At 39.3% G+C, this 26,066-nt stretch overlaps 1 protein-coding gene across 1 annotated transcript; it reads left to right on the top strand.

The window, feature by feature from the left end:
* The first annotated feature begins 1,402 nt into the window (after window positions 1–1,402).
* On the top strand, window positions 1,403–26,066 carry TM4SF18 (transmembrane 4 L six family member 18). Its single transcript, XM_019961034.2, has 6 exons — window positions 1,403–1,641; window positions 1,741–1,934; window positions 5,116–5,205; window positions 19,742–19,884; window positions 24,884–25,064; window positions 25,828–26,066. Exons 2-6 carry the CDS (start codon window positions 1,758–1,760, stop codon window positions 25,840–25,842), a joined length of 606 nt encoding a protein of 201 aa, XP_019816593.1. The 5' UTR covers window positions 1,403–1,641; window positions 1,741–1,757; the 3' UTR covers window positions 25,843–26,066.

Below are 26,066 nucleotides of genomic sequence, written 5' to 3' on the forward strand. Positions count from 1 at the left end.
GCAGAGTATTAATACTTTCCAAAAGATAATAAATTAAACATAAATACTTCTGGGATCAACATTTTAAGGTTTCATGATACAAAACTCTTTGGGTATCAAGAAAAATAAATAAACAGACTTTACTTCTGATTTCTGTACCATTTTTCCCGTTATGTTCCTATAACTCCTGTTTTTATTATTAATGATAACTTGCATTTATTGTTTGCTGCTTCTCTATCATCTGACACTGTTTTGCACACACAATCTTGTTTAACCCACACATTTATCTTTGCGGGAAATGTACCATTTTTTAATTCTCATCTCACAGGTTAGGAAGTTGAGACTTAAGAAAGTTGTCAAGCAGTGTTCTGAGGTTACCAGCAGAAACAGTGGCAATGAGGTCAGGCAACCCTTGAGTTCTTTTCTTTCATTTTGCTTGGCTGCACCATGCAGCTTGTGAAATCTTCGTTCCTCAACCAGGGATTGAACCCAAGCCCTTGGCAGAGTCCTAACAATTGGAATTCCCAAACCTTGAATTCTTTAAACCACTGTCTACATTATATTTAACATATTAGAGCCAAGGTTCCTTCCCATAACCTTCTCCTTATCTCATCAGAATTAGAGGGGTCTGTGGGTCTTTACGGAGAAGGCAATGGCACTCCACTCCAGTACTCTTGCCTGGAGAATCCCATGGACAGAGGAGCCTGGTGGGCTACAGTCTATGGGGTCTCGAAGAGTTGGACAAGACTGAGCGACTTCACTTTCACTTTTCACTTTCATACATTGGAGAAGGAAATGGCAACCCACTGCAGTGTTCTCGCCTGGAGAATCCCAGGTATGGCAGAGCCTGGTGGGCTGCCATCTATGGGGTCACACAGAGTCAGACACGACTGACGTGGCTTAGCAGCAGCAACAGTGGCTCATTAAATTTAGGGCAATAATTTGGAAGAGAGCGTTCCTCAATTCACTTCAGTCTTATTACTCATAAAATGATAATCAAATCACTCAACTTTTTTTTACTTCCTTTTCCTAAACAGTAAGAGATATGAATTTAATTCCTGTTATTATTTCTCAGAGAAGTAGAGACAAAGATGTGAACTCTTAAGAGGAAAGCTGTTCCAGTTTTCTACCAATAAACTCATCAACTGTAATGTTTCTTCAGCCACCGATTTTCCCCTTTCTTTGTCCTTTTTGTGTCCCCTGTAGCTTAAACAGTGCTTGGTGAATAGTGAGCATAGAGAAACAAAAAGAATACTAAAAAAAGACAGATACATAGAGTCAAAATATTTGAGCAATTTGCACATCCCATGCCAGTATAAGATCCCTTGGTCGTTTCCTCGTGAAGCCCTGTCCTTTGCTTGGTATGAAACTTGCCAGACTCAGTTCCAACCCCCACCCCAACTTCCTTCTGCAAACACGCTCAGGGTTCCGTCTTGAGTGCTCTAACTCAGAGGAAAATGACTTATTTTAAAAAGCGGTAAAAGCATCGCATTCCTTTGGCACAGGATGAAGACCAGCTCAGCTCTTCAGCCAGTTGATCTTTGTCTATTGTTCTCCAAACAGTAAACCACTATTTCCACATCGACAAGATCCTGGGCTGCATTTCTGTCCGAGTCCTGGCTCCTCATGAATATGAACTGAAGGGCTCTGACCCAGAAAGTGGTAGGTAATCTCGAGAAAGAAAAAAAAAAGACAGGTATGGGGGAAAACAAAACAAAAAACAGGCTTGATGTAATTCTACACTCTTGAAATCTCCTGCAGGTTCTGAGCAGGGTAAAATGGGGTCTCGGAAATGTGGAAGCTGCCTGAGTAGTTTGCTGATTCCTCTTGCACTTTGGAGTATAATTGTGAACATATTATTGTATTTCCCCAATGGGCAAGCTTCCTATGCATCCAGCAATAAACTCACCAACTACGTCTGGTATTTTGAAGGAATCTGTTTCTCAGGTATCATGGTAAGTGTAACTTTGGAGAACTTGGGATTGCCGAAGGGGAGTTTTTACTAAGAATTGACTTGTTCCTAGTGAAAATGATGAATCATGGAAAAATCATTCTACAAGTCCTGGGTTTGGGATTTGGAAGATGGAAGGGGATAAAAAGGCAGGAAGTCAGTGAGGACTTGGAGGGTAGCTTTGTATTCAATAAACTGCTTATTTATATAGCTTCAGCAATGCAGGAAGTTAGTCCTATTAAAAGTTGATGGGACGTAGAAATATTATGTCCTTATGAAAGCTGTGGACACAACATTATGTCCTCATGAAAGTTGTATGTGAACTTATGCTATTGAATCTCCAGTAGCATTGCCCTTTTCCAGAATGGATTTTCTATTTACACTCAGGATTTCTCTAGCTTGGAGGGGTATTAAGACAATAGAAAAGGCATAAACTTGAAGATTCAGACAAATTTGAGTTTCAGCCTAAGCTCTGTGATTTGTATCATGAGACTTTAAAGCAAGCTACTCAGTGTCTTTGGGCCTCTGTGTCCTCATTTGAAGAATGTGAATGATGACATTTATTTTTGAGGGAAATTGTGGGGATTAAATAAAATCTCATGTACGAAGTGCCCAGGATAGAGACTGACATGTAGGCAGCCAGTGACTATCGTGATTATTAATACTGACTGAAGGATGGACCATACCATTATTAAATTGTCTGACATTATACCCCTAATGATAGTGGTGTTTTTGAAAACTAAATCAAGGTATCTACAGTAAAAATCCACGAATGAACGTTTTCCTGATGACTTTGTGCTGTTTAAAAACAAACTGATAAAAAATCATGTTGGCAATTCAGAGGAAAAGACATTTTTCCTGGTTGTATCATTTCTAAAAACTCCCACATGTGTGCTGTAACTTTCCTACACTAATAATAGCAGAAAAGAAAATCCACTGTAGTCTATCTCTACACTTTTGTGGGTGTTTAATTTTGTAATATTTGAACAGCTATGTTGAAAAATGGTTTCATTTAGTTACCGCTTTCACATTAAATTAATAAACTTTGAATTATTAATACCCAGTGCTACTGCACATGCTATATGCTAGGTATATAATCGATGTTGATGGTGATACTATAAATAAATGTAACCCTTTGGGAGAAATTTTTGATATGATATATTAAGACCTATGAAAATGCTTATGTGTTTTGACTCAGTGATCCTAAATCGGAGAATTCATTCTGAGGAAATAATCCAAAATAAGGAAAGAAATGTATACACAGATGTTTGTGGCAGTACTATTTGCATGCGTGTGCTCAGTCACTTCCTCAACTGTGTCCGACTCTCCTCAACCCAACGGACTGTAGCCCGTCAGCATTATTTATAATAGCATAAAGCTAGAAGCATCATAGTATAGACATGGCCAAATAAATTATGGTCTATTAATTTCATAACTGGTGAAGGTTATGATTATGACCATGTAACAACATGGACATATTATTTTGTGTTAAGGAAAACAGATATAACAAAACTGTTAATACATTATGGTTGCAGCTATGTAAAATACACACATGTGGGAGTAAATAGTCAAAACATGAGAAAGTAGTAGAATTTTTGGTAGTTTTCCTCCATTATTCTTGAGCCCTCTGTACTGCAGTTATACTTTACAACAAAAAGAGAAAGCAGTTTCTCTTTCAACACAGAACTTGCCTGTGTTTCTCCTTTGACACAGGGCTCTAGGGTTTAGGTTTAATTATTTCTAACAGTATTGTAATGAAGCTGATTTCGGCACCTAGTTTACTGTGTCTTATCTTGACATTCTTTCTCTCAATATATAATTGTAATAAACAGGAGATTTGCAAGGCATTATGAAAGTTAAACCAGAATCTCTTTGAAACGGTGATAACTAGCAGTGTTGAAAGGAGGGGAATGTAGGACTAACTTTTGCTTATAGTCCATGTAAAATTTAAAACTGTGAAAAGAACTTATTCTCTATTTTTTACTGTTTAGGACTTCTTAAAATACTCTTTCAAGAGCAAATCCTTTTAGGAGAAAAGAGAGGAATATAGATAAATAATTAAATACATAGGTAAATAAATGATGGGCTGAAGGAATTTGGAAACTGGGAATGCTCACTCCAAGCAGTAAAATAACAATGGTCTAACTCCACTGCAGGACTCAGTACTGAACAGTAGGAGAAAAGGGTAGGTGGAGAATTTGCCAGAAACAATTCACAACTCATACTTCGCCAGACCAACAACTGTAACATAAAGAAATCCATGTTCTTTCCAGAACTTAAATCTTTTGCCTAAGATATCAAGAGAGGGAAGTAGAATACACTGAGTTCTCCCGGTTTGTTGATACAGGCAAAATACATTGGAAAATTTGAATCTGAGATGATCTGAATGTACTTGCCTCTGGATTAAGAGATTTAGTTTCAGATTAACCATACCTTTCACCTGCCTTCTCAGAGGGCAGAAAGTGGAAAGAGGATGGAAAATGCCAAGGTCTGGAGGATGGTTTTCCTTTGTTCTACAACCGAGTCAGTAAGAAGTGTAGGTTTGCTACAGAGAATGGTCATCTCATGTCTATACTATTTATTCCTACTTAATCATTATTTCTTTAAATTTTTATTTATTTATTTTAAAAATGTTAGTTATTTATTTTTTACTGTGCTGGGTCTTCCTTGCTACGAGCATGCTTTCTCTACTTGTGGCAAGTGGGGGATACTCTCCTGTTGCAGTGCATAGGCTTCTCATAGTAATGGCTTCTCACGTTGAGACCCATGGCCTTAGTTGTCCTGGGTGATGTGGAATCTTGCTAAAGCCAGGATAAAACCCGTGTTCCCTTCATTGGCAGACAGATTCCCAACCATTAGACTACCAGGGCAGGCCAATCATTAGCCTTTCATAGTTTATAACCATGATAATAATAGCTAATATTTATCAGTCACTGGTTATAAATCAAGTACTCTATTCAAGATTTTACATGCAATACCTTATAATAACCTAAAGAGGTGAGTTCTCAGCACCATTTTATAGGAAAGGACTCTCAAGTTTACACAGCTATTAAGAGGAAGAGCTGGGATTTGAACCCAGATCTACGAGATCCCAGAGTCTATGCTCTGAAACACCGAGTTCTGGTTATGAGCTTGAATGCAAACTAGTATTTCATTTCTTATATTGTTTCTCTTCCTTACAATAGATGCTTGTAGTAGCAGCAGTTCTTCTTGTATTGGAGAATGACAACAACTATAAGTGTTGCCAGAGTGAAAACTGCAGCAAAAAATACATGGTAAGAGCAAATAGTATTTTGAGGATGGTTGAGTGGGCTCTGGCTTTCTTTCCTCTCACTCAGAAACACGAAAATACTGGCACTATCGTACCCTTTCCGTGATCCTTTCATTTCAGAGTCCAAGAGTTTACTTTCACAAAAATTCTCTTCCATTTTGCTTACAGTTTTCCTCCACTTTTGTTCTGCTTATATTCTTCTAGAAATTAAAGATTTAAAGATACATGAAGTTAGAATATAATACTACCTCTTCCTAACTGGGTTTCTGTGAGTCTATTTTTTCCCTTATCAAGTTTACAGAAGCTAATTTACAAACAGTGAAGTGAAGTGAAGTCGCTCAGTTGTGTCTGACTCTTTTCGACCCCATGGACTGTAGCCTACTGCACTCCTCCGTCCATGGGATTTTTCCAGGCAAGAGTACTGGAGTGGGGTGCCATTTCCTTCTCCAGAGGATCTTCCTGACCCAGGGATAGAACCCAGGTCTCCCGCACTGTAGGCAGACGCTTTACCTTCTGAGCCACAGGGAAGTCCGACAAACAAGAAATGGCTTCAATTAAAAGTGCAAAATTCCATGAGTTTTGACAGTGAACTCCACGCATGAAACTACCATCATAGTCAAGAGATGGAACATTTCCACCATTCCCAAAAGATTAATCTTTGATCTGCTTTTTATCATTATAGATTAGTTTGTATTCTATATAAATGGAATCACAGAAAATTCATCTTCTGTGTCTAGTTCCTTCCAAGTAGTGTGAGATTTATCCCTGTATATATTATGTACATTTTCAAATTGGAACTTTAAAAATAATTAAAATAGAATCAAGAGAGAATAATACAACCACATTTTCTAAGCTTATGCTCAACAAGTAGGTGTTCAGTTCAGTCGCTCAGTCGTGTCCAACTCTGCGGCACCATGAATCCCACCACGCCAGGCCTCCCTGTCCATCACCAACTCCTGGAGTTCACTCAGACTCACGTCCATCGAGTCAGTGATGCCATCCAGCCATCAAATCCTCTATTGTCCCCTTCTCCTCCTGCCCCCAATCCCTCCCAGCATCAGAGTCCTTTCCAATGAGTCAACTCTTAGCATGAGGTGGCCAAAGTACTGGAGTTTAGCTTTAGCATCATTCCTTCCAAAGAAATCCCAGGGCTGATCTCCTTGAGGTGTTGGGCTCCTGTATTTCCATCATTATCCAACTTCCCTTCCTCATGATCATTATCACTTATTCATATTTGCATAACACTTCACAGTGGGTTCACATTTACTCAGTGAATTATATTATTGCTATTCCTGTTTTACAGATGAGTCACTTGTGACTCAAAGAGAATATGATTCACTAACTAGGAGGAGCTTTACCAGAGGTCTTGGAGGCATTCTTTGCAACGGTGGTTCTACACAATGGCTGTGCACTACAATGATCTGGGAGCTTGGTCTTAGAATCCCACCCCCAGAGACCCTGACTTGGTTGGTTCCAGGTGCAATCAAATTTAAATGTGCAGCCAGGATTGTGTGGCTTGCTTTCCTTGACTGTTGCTTTTGAAAGATTGAATTAGTTGTGTAATTTACCACTGTGCCTCTTGTGGGGGAAGAGTTAGAAGATTGAAATATGTTCCCTCTGTGTGTCTATTTTTTTTAAGCAATTGACTCAAACAGCCCTCAGTAATTGCTGGTGTGATACTACAGAAAAGTTTTCAAAATTGTTTAGGTGAAACAATGGATTCAAGTAAATTTTAACTTACGATACTCAGGAAATTTCTAGAAAATAAATGTTTATACCATTAAGTATTTAAAAAAAAATCCATGTGTTCAGTTTGCCTTAACTCACTATTAGCATTTCCAGCACAAAGTGATGCTAGAAATATTGTAGCATTTTGATACTGTCTTATAATTGACATTGCATGAGACAACTGGCGTCTCAGTGAGAAGAGCAGGAGGAAGGGAGAAAGAATTCCTTGGATTCCCTGCTTGGTTCTTTCAAAGCATGATCTAGAATAGGGATCCCAGCTGATGTACTCCCAGATGCCAAATATTTGATAGCAATGAAATATGTGAGGCTGTAGACATTAGAGAAAATTTTCTATTTAAGGAGGAGAGGGAACCGCTACTCAGATCCAACCAATGGCTACCACTATATTGGTAGCCATATAATTCTCAGCTTTCAATAGGAAGTGGAAATACGGAGTTTTTAAGTAACACTTTACAATTATAAAATGTTGGCAATTAATTCTCGTTTAAATACACTGTGCAGGCCAGATTTGGGCCTGCACCAGTTTGTGACTTCTGAAGCTCTGGAGTGCAAATTTAGGTCAGCCAAGATTTATTTTGTAGAGGAGAAAGAAGTTTTCCTCAACCCTCTTAAAATCCCTGGTTGGGTATGAGAATTAAACTGATGACATATTAACATGAGAAAAGCATACAAACTATGTTGAATTTTTACATGTATATGGTGATTTTCGTAAGAGAATGAAGACCCGAATGCATGACTAGAACACCAAGCTTCTAAACGTTTTAGACAAAGAAGTAATAAAATTGTGAAGAATGACTAAGACAGAGAGATTTGAGTTAGGATAGAGAAAGGTGAAGAAGTAACTAGGAAAAGAAACGTTTATTAATACAGATTTCTTGACCCCAAATTTCAGACTCTGTAAGAATGTCTTGTTTCCTCCTGGTTCAGGGATGGTACCTCTCACCTGGGTGTTTTATGGGGAAGAGGGGTGAGAGGGTAGGGGAGGTCAGAGTGAACATTCTGCTTCTGTGGTTTCCTCAAACTCCTTCAGCTTAAGATATTAATGTGCCAAGGTGCCATATTTTGGGGTAGTGTGCCCTCAATCCCATTCTTCTTCTGTCTGAAACTTCCCTGAAGAAGTTTCACAGTCCAGAAAATGAGGGCATACATTGTCCAATAACCCAATGAATCAGTCTCTCAGTCCTGGACATTCGCATGAAAGCAAACAAGCAAAAAGTTAACAGCTAGAATGAACTATAAACTCAGGTTTTGAGTCCCGAGAGTGGCTAGTTGAGAAGGTTTCTAACTGAGAAGTCTTCTAGTTGTTGAAACTCTAAGTCAGATGGAGTGAGAGCAGGGAAAGGTAATCTAACCGAGTTTTCTGCTTCGTAGCTTGAATGTCTCTGGAAAAGTCATCAGGTGTTCTGCTGAACTTTCTGAAAGGCTCACACAGCAACAGGAACAGATTGTCTAACATGAGCTATGGTGGTGTTTTCTCTAACATTTATATCAAGTTGCCTAGCTTTAGCTTGTCCAGTTTCAGAAAAGGGGAAGTTTTAGTTCTTAATGATTCCAAGTCAGAAGGGTGGAAGAAAAATTGGAAACATTAATCTGGGGAATTGTAGCCAGATATTGAAAGAAACTAAAAGAATTTAGGATCCAGTCCAGTGGATCCTAAGACAATGAATAAGACTAGAATCTGATATCCACAAAGTGTGTTATGATTTTCCAATGATTTTCCATATTTTTTCCTATACAATAACCCTCATTTCTACCAGAAATAGCCAAAGACTAATTCATTTATGAAATAAATCTAGTTGCATTAAACTTGGCCTGATTATTTACATAAGTTCAGCAAGAATAGTGATGACCATATAGACTCTTTTAATGTCCTCTTTGCTGGAACTTTTCATAAGGAATCTCAGATGAGACTTTTCTAATCCTCTCCCCAGGCTAGAAAGACAAGCCAAGGATTGCCATCAGACTTTATGTAAAATTCCCTTAGATTTCAGTTAATTTCTTTCTTCTTTAGGTCCCCCAAATATCCTGAGATTTCTGCACCTGCCAGGAAGTGACTTTCATTACCCACCTGGTAAAGCCGCTGGGAATCCTGTAAGCAAGGTACCAGGCCACTTTTTCCAAGGGACTTCATTGGCTCCATAAAGTCAACCTTAGTTCCTTAAAGTTGTCTGGTCGTATATAATTCCATGCATATTCTCAAATACGACATTCTAGTCAAAGCCTTGGTAATATAACCAATTTTTCCAATTGTGTCATGTTAAAGAAGAGCAGATTCTTATTGAACTTATGCAAATAATTATATTGCCAGAAAAATAAAAATAATCACTAAGAGTTTTCAAATTTTGGAGGGATCAGGTAGGAAGATAAAGTAATTATTTCATCTTTGTTCATAAAGGTATACTTTACAAAATTGCTCTAAGATATAGATAGCTGAAAAGAAAAGAGAAAACAGTTTCCTTAAATATGGAAAGCAAAACACTAAGGAACCAGCAGTGTTTTAAAGAGAAAGTAATAAAGAATTGTAACTCATCAGTTCCATGTACTTAATTTTTCTCCTGCATGATCTTGTGTTAACCATTTTATGAATCCATCAGTTTCTCTGTAAGAGTTTTGGAAAGTTTTACTCAGTTCAGTGATATGCTGTTAAAGTTATCACAAACCTGTACCTGTTAGCATTCTTTCTATGAATCTCCTTGAAAATAAATACTTCTGCAAAAGCATCAGAATAAAACAATGACTCTCTGTTAATGACAAAAGACTTTAAGATGGCCGAGGTTAAAGACTTAATGAGAGTTTTTGTGTGCTTAGTTAGTCATGTCCGACTCTTTGGGACCCTTTGGCCTGTAGCCCACCAGGCTCCTCCTTCCGTGGAACTTTTCAGGCAAGAATACTGGAGAGGGTTCTCATTTTCTCCTTCAGGGACTCTTTCTGGCCAAGGATTGAGCCCACGTCTCCTGTGTCTCCTGCATTGCAGATGAATTCTTTACCCATTGAGCCATCAGGGAAGCCCTAATGAGAGTTTAATATAATACAAAAGACAATAAACTTTGATTACTTCTGAGACTTACAACATTTTAAGATAATAACTAGAATTATGACTGTTAACATTATACTGGGGCTTCCCAGGCAGCACTGGTGGTATAAGAAGACGCCTGGCAATGCAGGAGATTCAGGTTTGATCCTTGGGTTTGGAAGATCCCTTGGAGGAGGAAATGGTTATCCACTGTAGTATTCTTACCTGGGAAATCCCATGGAGAGAGGAGCCTGACAGGCTAGAGTCCACGGGATCACAAAGAGTCAGACGTGACAGAGCACACACACACACATTATATTAGGACATACTTTTCTAGGAATGCCATATAATTTGTGGAACATTTATATTAGTAACATGCACCCTACAAATATAACCTAAAAAGGCTAAAATTCACTTCTTATTTGACAAAGCTTTCCATGTAATTTAATATATCAAGTAAACCTAATTATTCTCTCCCTCTCCTTCTCTCTCTCTTTTTAAGGAAAGAGAAAATATTACAGAGATGTTTCACTGGTCCTCTGGAAAATCCCAAATTTAGTTGGAGGTCAAAAAGACTTTAGAATTTGATTTGGGGGTAACTTTGTCAAAAATATCAAACATTAACAGGATCACAAGTAACTGTGAAACAATACTTGTGATCCATTTCACTAAAGATAAACAGTTTCAAAGGTAAATACAGAAAGTTACATAATTGTAAGACAGAATAGACAAATAAGCAAAAACCTTTGACTCTAAGTAATGAAGACTCTATTGTCTTAAATAATCAAAGATGTGGTAAAAACAACATGAAGCCCCGGAAATTATTTTGATAAAACACAAAATCTTTGCTTCTGGGTAGATTACACAAGAGGTTAAACACCTTTCATGATTTCTTATCAAGAGGATACCAACAGTCCAATAAAATTTGTGATAAGACCCCATTCTAGCTTTTCATCCATGTGCTTTTGACATTGAGGGCTTCCTAGGTGGCTCACTGGTGAAGAATCTGTTTGCCAAGCAGGAGACACAGGTTTCTGATCTCTGGCTTGGGAAGACCCTTTGGAGAAGGAAATGGCAACCCACTTCAGTATTCTTGCCTGGGAAATCCCATGGACAGGGGAGCCTTGTGGGCTACAGTTCGTGGGGTTGCAAACAGTCAGACATGATTAGTGAAACAACAACTTTTCATGTTAAAGCCAGACTGACAGCATACAATTTCCTCTCTCTTTTTTCAACTCTATATTCAGCCAATTTGTCCTTTTTTCTCCTCTTCCGCTTTCTGAAACAACCAATTATTTTATTTGGAATTACTCTTTTCCCTTAATAAAAACTCATCTCTATAGCTCATACCTTTAATCAAAAGCACATCTTACTTTCCTTCCATACAGAGTCATTCCTTAATTACTTCTAGTAACTTTGACTGAGTAGGCTCTGGGAGTTGGTGATGGACAGGGAAGCCTGGTGTGCGGCAGTCCATGAGGTCGCAAAGAGTCAGACCCAACTGAGTGACTGAACCGAACTTTAATTATATATGTTAATCAGAATTCTTAACCTTTAGAAATTTTCATTTCTAGTGTAAACTAAGAAGTAAGCAATTATGAACTGTTACATATCAACATTCTATTGATTGGAAAGTTTATGAATATATCATATTATTTCATAATTTCTGGAAGAATACATTTCCTCATAATATTAATACAGTTTTTCAATGTGGCACAAGACATGTTCACTAACAAGCTCAAATGATTTGTCTATTATCAGAGGACTGGGGTAACCCTGCTTAAATTTTTTCTTCTTTTTCTTAAGTGCAGAACTGTTCTGTTTCCAATCTTTTATAATGTCTTTTATAATTGTTTCTTATTTTTTATAATTTCTTCCAACATTTTGTGTTAGAAGAGGTTTGGGGATTGGTAGTTTGGTGAAATTTTGCTTTTACAGCTGCATTTCTGGTTTTGTAAAGACTCAATTTGTAAGACAGACAATTGTATTTTCATTCCTTTAAGAACTGATTTGTAGCCTGAATGACGGCAAGAGGCTGACGTGCCCATTAGACTACATTATCCTCAAGCTGTTTCCTTACATCGGGGAGAAGATTTCCAGCTATGATGCAAATGGAAATATCTCCATGTTCTAGATTTAGATCTGTGTGTGTTTGGAACATTTTCATAAATCATTCTACAAAGCCTTCCGCATGTTTTCTTTTCCTGTGAGTAGAGTGTTATTGTCACTTAGGAGAGAAAGCTTTTTTTAAAAGGTTTCTATCAGTCTCTGAATATCAACCTCCAATTCAGCCAACTTCTAACCATACAACTCTTTAAAAAGTGTTTCAAGTATTTAAACCAAAGGTATACTTATCAAGTGACTCAAAATTAGCACTTAACCATGGGCACAATTGTGAAAGTTGCTCAGTCGTGTCTGACTCTTTGGACTCCATGAATTATCGCCTGCCAGGATCCTCAGTCCATGGAATTCTCCAGGTCAGAATACTGCAGTGGGTAACCATTCCCTTGTCCAGGGGATCTTTCCAACCCAGGGATTGAACCCCAGTCTCAAGCATTGCAGGCAGATTTCTTTATCATCTGAGCCACCAGGGAAGCCCATGGGCACAAAAGATGTCCCTAAATAGGGTATAAGAGATACAGCCTTATTAAGATCCAAAACCTCTTCCAAAGATAGCTGTTGGGCTACACCCCACAGGCTTTCAAGCTTCAAGACAGATGAAAGCTCCTGGAGTCAGCAACTGAGACATTAGAGATTTAATGGATGGGAGCCCTTACACACTTGAAGCAAGGTCCTGGAGTGACAACCCCCACCCCCATCCACGTGCAGTGGATGGCAGGCAGGGTATGGTGGCAGTCTTCACTCCCTGGGGTGGTGGTGGGGGGAGATTGCCAGCTATAGTGAATTTACTTCAGTTGGCTCATTAGTTACCAGGGAAACCATCAGAAGGGCACACCTCTCACTGGTCCTTTAATAAGAACAATCATTAACTGAGGCCTGAGGCAAGTATATAGGAGGGTCAGTCTTGTGAGTAAGGTGTAAGTGAAGCAGGCACTGGTTGAACAGGATATGTACAGACAGCAAAAGAGCGGCCATCTTGAGGGGCCTGACTATACAATAGCCAAAAGAAAAAAGATTCAGACAATCTCTCCAAAGAGCAGTTGGGAGGATGCTAGCCACAAATGGGGCACAACCACATTTCTGTATAGTCATCCTTACAGGGCTTACAATCTGACGTTTGGCTGTCTGCTAAAGCAAGAACTGACATTTGCATGCCCTGATGGGCAGAAAGCCAAGCCAAGTTTTGAGGACACAAAACAAGAGACAATCAGGAAAGCAATACCCATTTTTGGGAGGGAAAGGATCAATAACCAATTCAGGGACTTCCCTGTTAGTACAGTGGCTAAGACTTTGAGGTCCCAATGCAGGGAGCCTGGGTTTCATCCCTGGTCGGGGAACTAGATCCCACATCCTGCAATGAAGAGCAAGGATCCTGTGTGCCACAACTAATACCCAGCATGGCTAAATAAATAAATAAAAATAAATATTTTTTAAAAATAACCATTGAGTACCCCCAAACCAAATTGTAATCAGAGTCACAATCTCAAAAACTAATTCTTACAAATGCTTTTCTCCTGCCAGTCTGAATCTGGAAAGGAATGGATCTTTATCACCTTTGTCCAACTGGCCCACCCAGTTTCTTAGAGAGTTAAGAAACTAACTCAGCAAGAATTCTTCTGCCAGCTTATGTCAGAGGTCTAGGGTCTCTGACTGCAACCTCAGAATTGAGCAGGGTGTCCTCAGGAAATGGCACTCCATGGTGGTGACAGAAACTGTAAGAAAGAAAATGAAGTTTTCCTCCACATTTTTAGGGTCCCTAACTAGGTCTGAAAATTAAACTGACAAAGACAAGTTGAGAAAAGCATACAGATTTTATAGAATATATCCGTGTTTTGGTGAGACTTCCACAGGCGTCTACACAAAAGAATGAAGATCCAAAGATAAGAGCAGAGTAGGAAGCTTCTGTACCTTTTAGACAAAGAAACAACAATTAACTTGCAAAGAATTGGCAAGTCAGAGGGGTTTGGGCTAGGAGTACTAAATGGTGAAAAAGTAGCTTGGAAGGTAAGGTTTAGTTTAACAAGGTTTACACAGATTTCTTGGCCCCAAATTTCCAGTCTGGTGGTAGGAATGTCTTCCTTCCTCCTGGTGCAGTTAGGGTACTTTTCACATGGGAGTTTTATGACCCGTTTCAAGGAAGAAGGGTGGAAAGGTGGGGGAGGTCAGATAGAGTGAACTTCCTGCTTCTGCCGTTTCCTCAGACTCCTTCAGCTTAAGATATTAATATGCCAAGATGCCATATACTGGAGCACCATGACTTGAACCCCATGAACTTCTTGGTTGCTATCATTTCCTCTGTGGAGTGTCATTTTCTGCCAACATTCTGTGGGTCATTATCTTTGGAAAACAAATCTTGGCCAGATAAGAGCACTTGAAATAATCGATAATATTTTGATTATATTGTTCACTTTTCAAATAATTTTTTCTATGCTTTAATTTTTGAACCAAACCTAGGGTGCTCTAACTATCTGCATCATCTACATTTTTATAGAAAATGAAACTGTGACTCAGAGAGTCTTATTCCCACTTTATTTTGAAGCTACTTTGTTTGATTGTCCAATTGTATCCTCTCATTAGAGTGTAATCTATATATGTATACATATATATGTATTATGCTATGGCTGCAACTTCCCCAAATAAGAAAATTCTCCACTTATCCTTTTAGCAAACTGCTTAAGGCTACGTTTGGTAAATAAAGAACTCAGTCTTTTGAAAACATCCTTCTTCCTTTTTCAAAGATGGCTTTGATGAATAGGTAATATTTTTTACAAAGTATAACAGAAATCTACTGAAAAAATAACTATTTATTTCATCCTATGAGGTGGCAAAACTCTATTGTAATCAATATGAGAAACATAATTTAAAAGAGCTTTCATCCTATGTGAAGCCACCAAGGAGATCACTAATATCAAATAGGAAAACAAAGCATAATTGTTTTTTCTTTCTTTCATTTTTAAAATGCTTCTTTCTAATTTTCCATAATTATCATGTATCAATGTTCAGTTCAGTTCAGTCATTCAGTCGTGTCCGACTGTGAGACCCCATGGACCGCAGCATGCCAGGCCTCCCTGTCCATCACTCCCGGACTTTACCCAAACTCATGTCCATTGAGTCGGTGATGCTATCCAAACGCCTCATCCTCTGTCATCCCCTTCTCTTCCTGCCCTCAATCTTTCCCAGCATTAGGGTCTTTTCAAATGAGTCAGCTCTTCACATCAGGTGGCCAAAGGATTGGAGTTTCAGCTTCAACATCAGTCCTTCCAATGAACACTCAGGACTGATCTCCTTTAGCATGGACTGGTTGGATCTCCTTGCAGTCCAAGAGACTCTCAAGAGTCTTCTCCAACACCACAGTTCAAAAGCATCAGTTCTTCAGTGCTCAGCTTTCTTTATAGTCCAACTCTCACATCTATACACGACTACTGGAAAAACCATAGCCTTGACTAGACGGACCTTTGTTGGCAAAGTAATGTCTCTGCTTTTTAATATGCTGTCTAAGTTGGTCATTACTTTCCTTCCAAGGAGTAAGCGTCTTTTAATTTCATGGCTGCAATCACCATCTGCAGTGATTTGGGAGCCCAAAAAAATAAAGTCAGCCACTGTTTCCCCATCTATTTGCCATGAAGTGATGGGACCGGATGCCATGATCTTTGTTTTCTGAATGTTGAGCTTCAAGCCAACTTTTTCACTTTCCTCTTTCACTTTCATCAAAAGGCTCTTAAGTTCTTCGCTTTCTGCCATAAGGGTCGTGTCATCTGCATATCTGAGGTTATTGATATCAATGTTACATTCATCTAACATCTAAATAATTCTAAACAAAGACATATAATTTGAGATAATTTTGTTCCACAAATCACAGGTTTTTTCTTCTCATTTTTAATTATCTCAGCTTTTGAATTTATCAACTGGCTTCTGCATGTTTTTGTTTGGCCATCCTACTCTCACTTGAAATCAACATTTTAAAAACTAAATTAAATTTTCTCCCTAACCAAACTACATTTCTTGGCATCCCAGTTTTGTCTCCTTTTCATTCAAGTCCCAAACTTTAGAATTTTTTTCAGCCCATTTCTAGCTACTCATTGCTTCTTTAATGTCTCTTTCCATCCAGTGCATGTCTTTGTCAACACAACTTGAAGTTTTCTCTACTTGGAATTCTTCTTTGGGGCTCACTCACTTCTGGTTGTTAGGCTACCCTTGTTATAAGAAGTTTCCAAAATAATTTATTGGCTCATGTCACTTTGTTGCCCAAAAGCTAATCCTATGTCTTGTTGGGAAAAGGGCTATTCCAGGTCTACATTGTAAGTTACTTCAGTTGTGTCTGACTCTTTGTGACCCCATAATCTATAGCCCACCAGGTTCCTCTGTCCATGGGATTCTCCAGGCAAGAATACTGGAGTGCATAGCCATTCCCTTTTCCAGGGAATCTTCCAAACCCAGGGATCAAACTCACATCTCCTGTATTGGCAGGTGGATTCTTTACTAGTTCCAGGTCTAGGGATACCTTGTGCCAGAAAGCAAGGATAGGCTCAAGAATGACAGACATATGTCCAAGGGCACAGGGATTGACTTGAAGGGATGTTCCCACTGGTCATATTTGGGCCATATGAGCACCTAAAATAATAACAATTATGAGTTATAACAATGAATTAGAAAATCCATGAGTCCACAATAAAGCAGAAAGAGAGAGGCAGAGAAGAGAAACAAGAAATAGAAGTTCTTCTGTGCAGAAAAATGATAACTTACAAATGAGGAAAAATGATAGAATTAGAAAGCAGCATTGGGCTTCCCTGGTGGCTCAGATGATAAAGAATCTGTCTGCAATGCGGGAGACCTGGGTTTGATTCCTGGGTTGGTAAGGTCCCCTGGAGGAGGGCATGGCAACCCACTCCAGAATTCTTGCCTGGAAAATTCCCCATGGACAAAGAAGCCTGGCGGGCTATAGTCCATGGGGTCACAAAGAGTCAGACACAACGGAGCGATGAAGCACAGCACATAATACAACCACTGATTGTGATAAGTGGCGATCAGTGAGTATGAGGATCAGTTCAGTTCAGTTGCTCAGTCGTGTCTGACTCTTTGTGACCCCATGAATCACAGCACGCCAGGTCTCCCTGTCCATCACCATCTCCCGGAGTTCACTCAAACTCATGTCCATCGAGTCGGTGATGCCATCCAGCCATCTCATCCTCTGTCGTCCCTTTTTCCTCCTGCCCCCAATCCCTCCCAGCATCAGAGTCTTTTCCAATGAGTCAACTCTTTGCATGAGGTGGCCAGAGTACTGGAGTTCCAGCTTTAGCATCAGTCCTTCCAAAGAAATCCGAGGGCTGATCTCCTTTAGAATGGACTGGTTGGATCTCCTTGCAGTCCAAGGGACTCTCAAGAGTCTTCTCCAGCACCACAATTCAAAAGCATCAATTCTTCGGCCCTCAGCCTTCTTCACAGTCCAACTCTCACATCCATACATGACCACTGGGAAAACCATAGCCTTAACTAGATGGACGTTTGTTGGCAAAGTAATGTCTCTGCTTTTCAATATGCTATCTAGGTTGGTCATAACTTTCCTTCCAAGGAGTAAGCGTCTTTTAATTTCATGGCTGCAGTCACCATCTGCAGTGATTTTGGAGCCCCCCAAAATAAAGTCTGACACTGTTTCCAATGTTTCCCCATCTATTTCCCATTAAGTGATGGAACCAGATGCCATGATCTTCGTTTTCTGAATGTTGAGCTTTAAGCCAACTTTTCACTCTCCTCTTTCACTCTCATCAAGAGGCTTTTTAGTTCCTCTTCACTTTCTGCCATAAGGGTGGTGTCATCTGCATATCTGAGGTTATTGATATTTCTCCTGGCAATCTTGATTCCAGCTTGTGCTTCTTCCAGTATGAGGATCAGTAGATGCCAAATCCATCCACTGAAATGTCTTTTGGGAATAAGATATGACAGTATCGAAGTATTAGCTTACAAATTACTTTCTAATTGAAAAGTAGAAAATATCCATTTATAGATCCAAAGGACACCACTTTAATCAAGAGATCAAATTTAGCATCATCAGTAGCAGTGAGAAGCTCATAATGGACACACACAGATCAAGTGTTCTTGCCAAAACGTTTCATTCAAGTCCAGTTGTGAGAAACAATCAGAAAATTCTTAGATGTGAGACTTTCTACAAGAAAACTGGCTGGGACTCTTAAAAAATAATTGAATATCCTAAAAGAAAAAAAGTCAGTATGAATAGTATAGATTAAAGGAAATTAAAGAGATGTAGCCTTGTGCATAAACCTTCATTGGCTCCTGTACAAAAAAGTGAAAACCAATTGCAGAGTAATAGAATATATTTCTTCTTGGAAGATAAGTACTGGTGTTTAGGGATGAGATATCTCAATACCTGCAAGCTATTTTCAAATGGTTAAGCAACAAAAATGTAATAAATGTATTTTTAAATTGATGTGTGTATAGATGTACATATACATAGAGAGAAGAAGGGAGGAAGAGCAAGCAAAAATGGTAGATGTCACAAGAGGTGAGTCCAAGTAAAGGGTAGTATATTTTCAACATCTGTGTAAACTTGAAAATTTTTTAATGAAAGGTTGTGGGAGGAGAGAAGCCACTTGCCCAGAAGGATGATGTCTGATCTCCTTGATCCAGCATCCAAGGCATCTTTTGCCTGGATCTCCTAAGCTGCATTTACTTTATAAGCTGGATCATGTCCTATTGACCCTGTTTTCTCAGTATCAGCACCACGCCCATTTGGTCTTCATAAACTCCCCTCTACTCCTCTGCAGGAATTCCTTCTTATTCTTTTTACTGGAGTATAATTGCTTTATAATGTTGTGTTGGTTTCTGCTATACAATGAAGTGAATGAGCTGTATATATATATACATATATCCCCTCCTTCTTGAGCCCCCCTCAGCACCCCCATCCCACCCTCTAGGTCATCACTGAGTACCAAGCTGAGCTCCCTGTGCTTTATAGCACATTCCCACTAGCTATCTGTTTTATATATGGAATATTACTCAGCCATAAAAAGAAACAAAATTAGGTCATTTGTAGAGATGTGGAATTCCCTTTTAGATCAGACCAATCTACTTAATCTCACAACTTAGCTTGTATAGATCTATCAGTAAACACTGCTCATTCTTTCTACTCAAATGAAAACACCCTGCTCCTCATCAATCCATTCTCACTTGAGTATAAACATGACCATATAGGCTAACACCTGATATTTCCCTGCACATTCCTGTATGTGAAGATATTCAATTATGATCTTAAGAGAAATACAAGGATCATAACTTTTGATTCTTAGAGAATCCACCCTACCTAGAAAATAACATCTTCAATAACAAAGTATAGATTGATTGATACACATCCCTTAATTGTATTCATATATGAGTTTATCATTATTTTGATATCAAACTTCCAGGAAAAAAAAAGGAAGAAATTAATTTTCTCTGTGACATGCCAAGGAAAAAAATCATTTAAAAACTTATTTTTCAGGTCAAGTGGGTTTGGATTGAATGTTTCTATTTTTCTGTGGACATGGGTATTGCACAGACTTCAGTAGGCTTGGATGAGTAGGGGAAGGTTACCTACCTGATTATTTGCTTACAATATCCTCTTATCTCATTCTATGGCACTAACCTCCTTCTATGTTTAATTTAGACAGTGCTGTCGATGATCTTTTCTGCTCTTGGAATTGCTTTCTCTGGATACTGCCTGGTCATATCTGCTCTGGGCCTTCTTCAAGGTCCGTATTGCCGTACTCTTGATGGCTGGGAGTATGCCTTTGAAGGCACTGCAGGACGGTAAGGAATAATTCTCTGATTTGGGAGGATATCTGAAAGTCAGAAACACCTGACTTCATGCTCATACTCACTTTTCGTGATCACTTTGTGGTTCTGTGCATCTACCTTAGTCCAGAATTTTCTTAATAGTTTACTGATATTCTGACCAATTTGTTCCGACATAGTCATTGTTTATATATATTTTTTTTCCTCCAGTCTTTTAATCCCACATGCATGACAGCATGTTGAGGCTGTCATTAGCATTTCCAGATGAAAGCCATGTTTCTACTCTACTGCAGAACAACTTCATGGTTATTGTGGTCTGGCAATTGCTGGAGCTTTGGGGATCTAAGTTGTTCTGAGAAATCAGTCTCGTTTTGTGGCCAAAGCACATTGGACATGTAGACTCTTACAGATGTAAAATGGCTTGGCTGGGATAGCATCACAGTGCCCTCAAATAGTGCCATCTGGAGCCAAACCATCAGGAGCCACACAGAGATAGAACCAGGCAGAATGGGCAGCGAAGTGTGGTCTGAGATCCAAGGACAGAGTAGGTGCAAGAGTTTGTGGAAGCAGCCAGGAGCTTACTGAGTGTGTCGCAAAGAAGACTCCAACGGGTGGCCTTGCTCTGAAGGCTGGTAGTTCAGTCAGGTGCTGAGGGACCCAAGCCTGGATTACGGAATGCCTCATACTGGCATTGTACTGGACTTATAGGCCCTTCAGCTCGAGAAGAAGGGCCTGGACAGAGATACAGGGAGAGATCCACTGAATCTCTCCCTGTCTCATTCTGTGCTCAGAATTCTAACAGAATAAATGAAGGAGGGTCTGTACCTTTCCTTGGGGAAGTTACACCTTCTTCTCAATTCCCCATGACTGGCTCTATTGTTCAGTCTCATTCATGGGACTGCCCTGGTGGTCTAGTGATTAAGAATCCACCTGCCAATGCAGGAAGAGCCTTCCAATGGCAAGAACTAAAGAGCCTCTTTAGTTCTTGAAAGTGAAAGAAGTGAAAGAAGGCTTAAAACTCAACATTCATAAAATGAAGATCATGGTATCTGGTCCCAGCACTTTATGGCAAACAGATGGAGAAACAATGCAAACAGTGACAGACTTTATTTTCTTGGGCTCCAAAAGCACTGCAGCCATGAAATTAAAAGATGCTTGCTCCTTGGAAGAAAAGCTATGACCAACCTAGACAGCATATTAAAAAGCAGAGACATTACTTTGCTGACAAAGGTCTGTCTAGTCAAAGCTATGGTTTTTCCAGTAGTCATGTATGGATATGACAGATGGGCCAAAAAGAAAGCTGAGTGCTAAAGAATTGATACTTTTGAACTGTGTTGTTGGAGAAGACTCTTGAGAGTCCCTTGGACTGCAAGGAGATCAAATCAGTTGATCCTAAAGGAAATCAGTCCTGAATATTCATTGGAAGGACTGATGCAGAAGCTGAAACTCCAATATTTTTGCCACCTGATGCAAAGAACTGACTCATTGGAAAAGACCATGATGCTGGGAAAGATTGAAGTCAGGAGGAGAAGGGGACAACAGAGGATGAGATGATTGGATGGCATCACTGACTTGATGGACATGAGTTTGAACAAGATCCAGAAGTTGGTGATGGACAGGAGTTGGGCACAACTGAGCGACTGAACTGAACTTTCAATGCAGAGGACATAGGTTGGATGCCTGGTCTAGGAACTAAGAGCCCACATGGGTACATCCTGAGTCATGTCTGATTCTGTGCAATCTCATGCCCACCAGTCTCCTCTGTCCATGAGATTCTCCAGTCAAGAATACTGGAGTGTGTTGCCATGCCCTTCTCCAGTGTATCTTCCTGATCCAGGGATCAAACCCAGGTTTCCTGCATCTCCTGCATTGGCAGGTGGATTCTTTACCACTGTGCTATCTGGGAAGCCCAAGATCCCATATGCCCTGGGGCAACTAACTGACCAACTACTGAGCCAGTGCAGCCAAAAATAAAAGTAGATAAATAAATATTTTAAAAAGGAAAACAAAGCTCACATCCATTTCAGGCCTTACATACTCACCTCATCCTGCTGGACAGCACAACTGCTTCTGTGCCCATAGCTGCTTTTATTCTAAAGCTTCCTCAAGACTCCACATGCTGTGAGCAGAGCTCTCCTTCAGGTCTGAGAACCTAGAAAATTATTTCAGGTTTTTTCTGAACACTTGAAGGAGACACTCCTTTGGGACTGAAGGGGCTAGGAAAGGGGGCCCTAATGTAGAAAGTCTCACTGGGTACAAAGATTCATTTTTTATGCCGTCAACCCTTAAAGTTTTCCCCACCATCAAACCAAATAAGGCTCCAATTTCAATGTGAAAGTTGCCCAAATCAGTTCTTTTTTTAATATGTATTTTTATTTTATGTATTTTTTGGTTGTGCCAGGTCTTAGTTGCGCCTCGCAGGATTCTTGATCTTCATCGTGGCATGTGGCATCACAAATGGGCCCCCTGAATTAGGAGCTTGGAGTCTTAGGACCACGAGGGAAGCTCCCCCCAGCCTAGCTATTCATATGTACATTTATTCAACAAATATTTATTAAGCACCTACTATGTCCAGGCCTTGGATTAGGTGCTAGAGAATCAAAAATAAATCACACAGGTTCACTTCCCTCTAGAAACTCACACAAACCTAAGAGAACATTCTGCTGAGATGACAGCCTGAGAATGTACATTTCCCTTGGAGCACAGCGCTTCTATGCTTGTGACTCTGGGTTCAAGTCTTCCCATCTCCTGCTTACAAACTGAATGGCCTTAGACAAATGTCTGGATATCTCCGAAACTCTGTAAACTGGAGGTAATAATCATCTCGCAATTGAAAATTAAACAGAAGTAAAGCACAAATTAAATGTAATAATCTCTCAACATGCCAAGTTTTATTATTAAAATCATGGCTTTGCATAACCTTCTTTACCATGTGATGTCTTCCATCTGCTAGTGGCAGGCAAGTTCAGCCATTGGTTCAGCCTCTGGCATCCTGACCAGTGAGAATCCTGAATCAGTCTCATTCAACAAGCATTTGTTGATCTTTGCAATGTGCCAGGCACTGCCTTAGGCCTTAGATGTGCCCATTCAGAGATAGATAAATCACTACAGTCTTCTCATAGTACACCATTTAGTGAGGAACTAGATACACAGACAAAGCTATGGATATATTTATAACATAATGAAGTAAATGCTGTGTTAAACTGTGTATAGAGATTGTGGAGAGAATGAACATCAGGGCAAACTTCTCTGTTGCTTCCCAGACCCTGCTAGTGTACTCATGCCTCATTCTATTTATACAAGGAAAATAAATAGAACCATATCCTAGGATAAAAATAGAAATCTTGCAAGTCGTCTTCCTTTAAGGTATTGGATGATCTGTGCAAAGGATAGACTGGGAACAGTCTAGAGAAAGGATCTTGAAGTGATTATCTTTCCTGATGGCTGAGATTGAACTAGGATTAGGAGGGTGTATGAAATGGCTCTTGGGAAATGATCACAGGAAATTACATCTGCATCATGCTTTATAGATTCCAAAGCATTTCTACATTCTTCTCATCAAATATTCACAATAATCCTAGGGTTAGGTATTTTACACCCATTGTCCAGATCAAAGAGGTAAAGTTCCTAACCCTAGATCCTACAGATCCAGGAGTTCTGAGTCCATATTCAGTACTGTTTACCACTTCAGACATTCATTAGCAATATTAAGAAATTTTCAAGAGTGCCTCTGAATGTCCCAGAACATAGAGAAAAGGAAATGAAGAAAGGGAAGAAGGAGAGTTACATGCCACTTGGCTGGCACCAAGGTTGCCTGAATGGCTGCTTTGGAAAAAATCATCTTGCTATTAACAAGATATTTACAAACAACTCTACCCTGTAATCGAACTTGATTGTTTTTCTTCAGGGGATTTTTTTTTTTTTTTTGAAGCGATCTGTTTTTATTTCAATTTAGTTCAACAAAGAGAGTGTTACATTTGGAGAAATTCTAATGGCCATAACTGACCTGGAAGTGGGCAAAAGTCAGTCAGGATAATTCAACATGGTTTTAAGATTATCTTAAAGGAAGGTGGTTTAATCCTCAGAATCCTGTGCTTAGCTAGATGGATCAAACTGCTGGGTCTTTTGCATTTTCCCTTCATATGCTCAATTTTCTTAAAAGCTGCAGAACATACAGTGGACCCCAGACCAGCAGCATCACCTGAGAACTTAGAAACACAAAGTCTCCAGTCCCATCCAGACCTTCTGAATCTGAAGTTCTGGGCTGGGGCCCAGGAATCTGCATTTTCACAAGCCTTCCAGATAATTGATGTATGCTCAAATTTGGGCTTTTCCAATGGCTCAGCAAGAACCTGCCTGTAAAGCGGGAGACGCAAGAGACTCGGGTTCAGTCCCTGGGTTGGAAAGATCCCCTGGAGAAGGAAATGGCATCCACTCCAGTATTTTTGCCTGGGAAATCCCATAGACAGAGGAGCCTGGCAGGATACATTCCATGGGGTCACAAAGAGTAGGACATAACTGAGCATGCATGCATGCATGCTCAAATTTAAGAACCACTGTTATAAAGGGCTTTGGGACAGAGTATAGGAATAACTAGCATCATTTCTCTTTGCTGTTTTACCACCTGTTATTTTATATCCAATGCTAGCTCAGCCCTGTCCCTGAGAGCCCAGGCTAACTTCAGGTTCCTAGGAAATGGTCAATCTCTGCCTCTCTTGGTGTTGACATGTGCAGCTTCTCATTGCTGTTGAATTCTTCAGTATGCATCTTGCCTGCTAAGTGAATTAGAATTGTCTGAGGCAAGCATGTTCACAATAAACATAGCCCAGTGCTGTGTATACCACATGTTCAATATTTATATTTGAATAATTTGATAAATTAATATTGAATAATATTATGTATTAAATATATATATTAATTTCCCAAACGTATGAAAACTTACATCCTTCTTCCTTGGACCAAGTCTTTAAGCTTGGCCATGTGTCATGTTGACCAACTCCTTCTTCTCTCTCAGTTTCCTTACAGATTCCAGAGAATGGATTCAGTGCCTGGAACCCGCGCACGTAGTGGAATGGAACATCATCTTATTTTCTATTCTCATAGCTCTCAGTGGACTTCAAGTGATTGTCTGCCTCATCAGAGTGGTCATTCAGTTGTCCAAGAGTCTCTGTGGAACCTATTCAGTCATCATCCAGGTACCAGACCCCCCTGGCACCTGTACCTCCTCCTTTGTCCAGGATTCAATGTGTCTTGCTGGAAGACTTTTTGGAATTGCATCATTTTCCTTCCATTCCTACTGCCCTCATCTTTACTCAGCCTCTAATATCTCAATTTTTCCTTATATTCCAGTGTGTCTGTTGGCTTGTCTAAATGGACTGAACCAAAGGAATAATTATAAAATCATCTTCTGTGTACCATGGTGAAATGTTGCTCATTCAAATGTTTTGAATGAGCAACATTTCTATGTAGAAATAACTCAAAGCTCAAAGAAATCTGACCATTCGTTAAGAATGTCCCTGTTCATAAAATTGTCGAAGGCTCACAACCTAATCCCAGTGAAGTAATTTCTCTTTTGAATGCTGCTACATTCAGCTATTCATAATAATCTTTCTTTATTATCGAGTTATTAGTGAGTGGTTTTGAAGAAGGGAAATATGTCTTTATCCTATTGAAATGACAGTACTTCTGTTTCATCTGCTAAAATATTAAAGTTAATTTAATTATGTTGAAACTGCTAAAACTATTCAGCAAGTTCAGACTAAAGAGAAATCAAGAATGAGACATCTTGCATATTGTTTAACAACATATAATGGTTAATACCTTTCCTAGTAATTTCAAATAGATATTTTCCTGTTCTATCACCTTTAGAATATATACTATAAGTTTAAGTTGCTACCTGGATTATGGATCATTAATCAAGTCAAGTTTACTCACTTTGTTTTTCTTTATTTTTTGTAGCCTGGAATCATTTGAATAAGGACAAGAATGTTTTTCTTCATCAAGATATGGCCATCTACCTATGTCTTCTGAATGGACTTGAGGGTCATTTTCAAATGATGTTTTTTTCCCTCCAGATGGTGTTTGCTGTCCTCACTGGAATGCCATCCTTCCTTTTAAAATTTTTTTCAAAGCTATATGTGTCAGGATCTTCAGAAATGTTCATACCTTTTTGATCAAATAAAATAAAATAAATCCAA

Source organism: Bos indicus, chromosome 1 (assembly GCF_029378745.1).
Source record: "Bos indicus isolate NIAB-ARS_2022 breed Sahiwal x Tharparkar chromosome 1, NIAB-ARS_B.indTharparkar_mat_pri_1.0, whole genome shotgun sequence".
NCBI classification, from domain to species: domain Eukaryota; kingdom Metazoa; phylum Chordata; class Mammalia; order Artiodactyla; family Bovidae; genus Bos; species Bos indicus.